The 6,132-nt window shown below is 34.3% G+C and overlaps 1 protein-coding gene across 2 annotated transcripts in view; it reads left to right on the forward strand.

Moving 5' to 3' along the window:
- The window catches only part of LOC110631565 (nuclear-pore anchor), a 64,819-nt gene extending 60,441 nt beyond the window's left edge, over positions 1–4,378 (forward strand). For both annotated transcript variants that reach the window (XM_021779432.2, XM_021779433.2), the window contains exons 47-48: positions 2,471–2,645; positions 2,727–4,378. In XM_021779432.2, coding sequence (XP_021635124.2) covers positions 2,471–2,645; positions 2,727–4,078 — 1,527 coding nt within the window. In that variant the 3' untranslated portion in view covers positions 4,079–4,378. The remainder of the gene's footprint in view (positions 1–2,470; positions 2,646–2,726) is intronic.
- The last annotated feature ends 1,754 nt before the right edge of the window (positions 4,379–6,132 follow it).

The raw sequence follows: 6,132 nt of genomic DNA on the forward strand, positions 1-6,132 counted from the left end.
GTTTTCTCATAAGAAGATACTGTAGAATTCTCTGCTGTCATATTTGCCATTTGTGATCGTTGATTTTCCCTCTGAAGTTGCTGACAATTATATTTTGTATGGCCAGGCTCATGGAAATAATAATGAATGACTCCTCTTGAGTCTTAATTAGAACTAGCCTCTCCATTACGCTGATTACTTCTGTTGCCTGTAATTCCTCCTCTACTTTCTCTTCTATTACCCTGTTGTCCATTTGGATTACTTTAATAAGAGCACTACTGGCATGCTGTGAAGATTGGATATTCTTTGTACGAAGGACCCGTGTGAACGTTTCATGCAAAGAGAAAATCTCAGAACTGGAGAAAATCTGAGATTTACCAGTTTCATACTCTGAAGGAAGGCTGGCAAAAAAACTCATAACAGCCAGTTGCTCCCGTTGGGCCTGCTGAACTTTCACATCAGGACTAAAAAGCAACAATATATTAAGTTCTTTATATACCCGTTTAAAATCCATAAAATAAGCCGTGGGAGACTTATCCTCTTTCTCAGCACGGTAGAATGCCTTACAAACATCATAAATACGGGAGATATTCCCTTTACCAGAATACAGAAAATCTAAGTAATTCATCAATTCCTTAACAAATTCACAGTGATTAATTAAACTCATTACCTCACTGTGAATCGAGATCCGAAGCTGCAAAAACAATCGAGCATTCTCCCTTAGCCAAGTTTGTCGCGTATCATCAATAGGTGGATCTTTAGTAAGGTGATCATCCTTATCAATTGTACGCAAATAGACCCTAACAGTCTTACTCCACTCCTGGTAATTCGAACCATTAAGTCTGTGTTCCGTGATCTTAGTTATCACCGGAATCACAGCAGAAATAACATTCTTATTGTCTGCCATTTGTTGAAACAAAGAAAACTAACCGAAACGCTAATACAAAGTGCTTATAGCAGCAAAATAAACTAAAATTATAAATCAAGCAAATACCGAAATAGGATCTGAGAGCCAAACCTCAGAAGTCCTTTAATGGTGTACTGGATCAGGCAACAGCACACAGTGGTGAAATGAGGGGGTTGAGGTGACGCCGGCGATGTTGATCGGAGTTGAAACGGCCGGTCAGCGGCCAAGGTCTCTCCTGAGCTGGGTGGTGAGAACAAAGTCACCCTAGATAGATGATCTGCTCTGATACCATGTAGAAAGAGATGATTCTCCTTAATTTCAATTAATCTGTACATGGGTATATATATTCAATTAATTCCTATAATTATGTTCTACTAATTAGGAAGAAATCCTAAATAAGAAATTCTAAATAGGAATACAAAATACAAAATATACAAAGAAATAATATAGTGATTGACTTTCCATAACAGTTTAATTTGGTTTTTCAGTTCAGTTTCAATTGTAAATTTAAAAAATTTTGGTTCGATTCGGTTAGTTTAGTGAAAAAACCAAACCAACCAAATTCTAATACGATGCCCTAAGTCCATAAACCTGTTTTCTCCATCACTCCTACCTTCTCTACTCTCAAATCTGGACTTCTCACCTTTGGTGAAGCCAAAAGGAGCTTCTTCTGGTTCGTTCCTCTCTTTCATCTCCTTCCTTTGCCACACACACTCTTTATCCATAGATCCACCGGCCACCACTCTTCTTTGTCCACAAACCCACACAAGTTTCTTCCTTCCTATCTCGCATCACTTCTGTTTCTTCCTCTTCCCCAGTCTGTCTGGGATCATCATACTGAAGGCATCTCATCATCTGCGTATCATCATCCCAGCTTCTATTGTTCTTCATATTTGCTCTGTTGGTGCTCACATTCGATCGTTCTTCACTTCCTGATGGATTTGTAATGACACCCATAATTAGTTAATAAGTTTTTGCTTTGATAGCTTTTGTTATTTTTGTATTCCTTGAATTTCTTCTTTTATATTTTTTCTTTTGATAGCTGGATTGGGTTTTTTTGCTCTGAAATATCAAGGATTGTTGTGTAGGATTGGGTTTGTTTGCTTTAGTTATGGCATAGAAAGTAGTTCTCTCTATATTAGTAGAATTATTTTTCATGTAATAACAAAAGATTTCGTGAAAATATATCCTATAGAATAGGATTTTGCGTTTTGCTTTGTTAGCATGGTAAAATATGTTCCCATGGTAAAATATGTTCCATCCCTCTAGTTATTCTTTCTGAAAGATTCTAAAATCTTTTTTCCCCCCCTTAATAGATTCATCCTTCGTTTTGAGGCTTTTATGTTTTTAGTTGTGTGTAATTTTCCTCATCTACATTTATGATCATGTGTTCATACTTCATAGAGAAATAATATAGGGCACTAATAGTAATTATTCTTTTTTTTTTTTTCCCTGAAATTAACAATGATGGGTTGATCTTCAGTGCTAATCCAAATATTTGAGTTCAGTCCAAATTTGTCTACAATAATTCCTTATTTTTTTTGTGTATTGCAGTCTTGACTTTTCTTTATCTACTCATCTCAGGGTACCTCAGTGGTTCAGATTCTTTCTGGGACAATCCTAGATGATCTTTGTGCTGCTTATGTATTGGCTGTTGAAAATTTTCAGAGGACTGCAACTTCTGTTTCTATTGAGCTTGGAGCTAGTGCTGCTTCTTTAGACGCTTCTATGCCTGACGCACCAGTTGCAGTTTTTGCAGGTAATCTTCTTCATTGTTCTGTCATTTGATATTTGCTAGAGCCAACATGTTATTACTACATTTTTCCCCTCAACTCTACAGGTCAGTCTGTTTCTTCTCACTCTGCCATAAGTTCTTCAGTGGGCCCAATAACAAGTTCCATAGCCGCTAAGGCAGCAGACGACAAGGAGCGGCGAATTCCAGTATCCAAAACCAATATTGAAACTCGAAAAACAGGTAGGAAATTGGTAAGGCCCCGGCTTGTTAAACCTGATGAGCCTCAGGGTGATGTAGAGATGTCAGATGTGGATGGATCCAACACACAGGGGAAGGTTGCTTCGTCTCATGAATCTGAAACTCAGCGCAATCTTACCTCATTGTCACAACCATCAGCTCGCAAACGCCTAGCTTCATCTGCTTCTGAGTTGAGTGAACAGCCCCTTGATCAAGGGGAGACCAATTCTGATGCAGGAGCACCTGTGGTAAAGAAACCCAAAGGTTCTGATTCTTCACATGAGGGTACTGAAGGTCAATCTGTTGCTCCTTCAGAAACTATGGTGATCCCATCAGCAGTTGAGGAAGCATCAAATGCTGTTGGTGATGTAACTCAAGGTTCAAATGAGGAAGTTATTGCTGAGAAGGACGAGGCTGAGACTGGTGGAGAGAAAAGTGAGCTGCCAAAAGACTCGGAGCAAATAGATGATCCCATTGAACCACAGAATGAGAAGATTAATGTTGGAGAAGAGAGTGTCGACAAAACTAATGGAATTGGAGGAGAGTTTGATGGCAATTCAAAGGATCAGGCTGTGGAAGATAACCAGCAATCTATTGTGGAGTTTGAGAGTGAAAAGGAAGAGGGAGAACTAGTGCCTGATGATGCAGAAGGTGAGGAAGGCGCTGATACGTCTAACATAATGGGGAGTCCAGAAATTGGGGAGGTACCTGAGGTTGGCACTACTCCTGTTGCTTCACCAGCAAGGATTGAGGATGAAGCTGTAGTTGCTGGAGGAGTTGAGTTGGGTGAGATGAATTCTCCTGAGGCTTTTAATGAGGAGAAGAATGATGAAGGTGATGTGGTTGAGGAGACTATTGAAGGTTCTGACAAGTCAAATGATGGTAATGATCAGATTGCAGGGGAGAGTGATCAGATTCCTGAAACTGCTTCAGTAACTGTTGAGAGTACAACAGCCACTGTGAATGCAGAAGCTGCTGATGTCTCAAAACAAGTAACAGAGACTGAAGAGGTTAAACAAGTATCGCCTGCAAGTAATTCCTCAACTGTTGTGAATTTAGCGGAGAGAGCGAAGGAAAGGGCTATGCTTAGACAATCTGGAACTGCAGTGCTTTCTCCTCCAGGCAGTAGAGGCCGTGGACGAGCAGTACGTGGTCGAGCTGTACGTGGTGCACGTGGTGGACGAACTGGACGTGGGCATACTCCCGGTCAACAGGGATGAGTGTTGTTAATACAAACCGTGTTGATGACCCTTGTTTTAGAAAACATTTTTGCTCTGGAGAAGTTTGTACTTCATATGCATTATTAAATTTGTCTATGGATAGAAATGAAAAATTTACAGGAAGCAGTGTCATTTTGTTATCAATAACCTCTTCCTTCCTATCTTTCAATGTTTTTCTAGCTAATAGATAAAAATAAGTAGCTGCCAGTGGAAATAATACCAACCCCATGCTACTGATCTCAGATTGTGATTGTAATTTTCCTTTTCGCTATATATTATTCAATTTCGATTCAGCATTAACTCTTTGCATTTACATAGGGAATAAGTGTCGAATCATTGAGGTGTAAATGAGTATGAAATGATTAGAAGAAAGATGCAAGACAATGAAAGTATCAAGTTGTAGAAGCAATGGCCGCGAAATGAATTTGACATGCTAAGCGTGAAGGTAATATCAATGTTGTGAAGATCGGTAAAAGGAATTTGGACGTGATAGGTTTATTGCTTTAACATGATGTGCCTAGTTTTACTGTTGATGGAACATTGTCTTTTCAAAATAAATATTTCTCGATTTTTAGGATGGGATGGTCATTAGGCGTGTTTTTATGCAACTTAAAATTTTAGAAATGTCCATTTTAAAGTTTATGTACAGTCAAAATTTTGGTAGCATCATACGTATTGCCATTAATCCTATGGAGTTTTATTCTAAAAGAAAAAATTAAAAAATTTAAATATATATTTATTCTTTTCATAAATGAATTGGGCTTCAACATAAGACAAATAATTTTCAAATTTGTTAAGACGTACATTTTTATTCATATTACAATTGATCCTTTTTAAGCAATATATCGAAAGTGATTTTTTGCTTATACTAGTTTCAGATGAGAAGGAATCAATGTCACTTTTGGCATGAATTTATTTTTTTAATTAAAAGAATTCAATTCTGATACTTCTAAGAATTGATAAAAAAAAAAAAAAGATTATTTCATTTTTTTTAACTTTTTAAATTAATTCAATTTATTTTTTTTAATCAATTCTTATATTTGCAGATTGTTTAATTTAAAATAAATAATTTATAATAAAAAAATTTAATTAAATTATCGTGTAATCATATTTAATTTCTATTTCTTTTAATATATATATATATATATATATATATATATATATATATTTAATTTCCAAATAGAAGTATAAGTGTAATTTTTTTAAGGAAAATAAAAATTAAACATATAATATAATTATATCGAAATTGAATTACATTTTTTTCTTTTTTATTAAAAATCGAATCCTTTGATTTCAATCTCGAAAGGAATGTAAATTTGTTGGCTAATTTTGAACTTGTAAATTTGTTGTCCCCATCGTTTGGATTTTGCAACCCTATTATGTTAGTCGCTTTCATGTATAAATTTTTATGACAATGATGGAATTGGCCTTGTCATCCATTTGCCTATTGAAATTCCTTTTGTCATCCCTTTTTTTTTTAGTTGTCTTATAATTATTTGATAAACATAGAAATTATTGATGATATTAATAATTACATATATAATACATACATATAATTATTTTAAAATAATTATAGACTACACCGATGAGTTTTAATTTAATAATATTAAATTTATTTCAAGTACTGTAAAATCTTGAGCTTTGAATTCTTTTTATTTAAATTTTTTTAATAATTGTACATTAAACTATTTAAAATAGTGTAATTATACCCTGCCGTTAAACATTCGAATTGTTTGAATAGATTTATGGTTGTATTTAAATTTAAATTTATATTGTAAGTGAAAAATCATAAAATTTTAATATAATTTCAAATTCATTAAAATTTACATCTATATAAAATTTAAATTTATTTAATTCAAACACTATTTAGAATAATTTATCAATATAAAAGTTGGAGTACTCCATAAATAAAATTTCAATTTTATATTTCATTCACATAGGTTAAATTATGCCCATTTTCAATTTCTTTAGTATATTTAAATGAAAGAAGGTAAAAATTTATAGTACATTTTTACTTTTTAAATATAATTGATTTCGATTAAAAATTTTCGGTT

The sequence above is a fragment of the Hevea brasiliensis genome, chromosome 11 (genome assembly GCF_030052815.1).
Source record: "Hevea brasiliensis isolate MT/VB/25A 57/8 chromosome 11, ASM3005281v1, whole genome shotgun sequence".
In the NCBI taxonomy this organism is placed as follows: domain Eukaryota; kingdom Viridiplantae; phylum Streptophyta; class Magnoliopsida; order Malpighiales; family Euphorbiaceae; genus Hevea; species Hevea brasiliensis.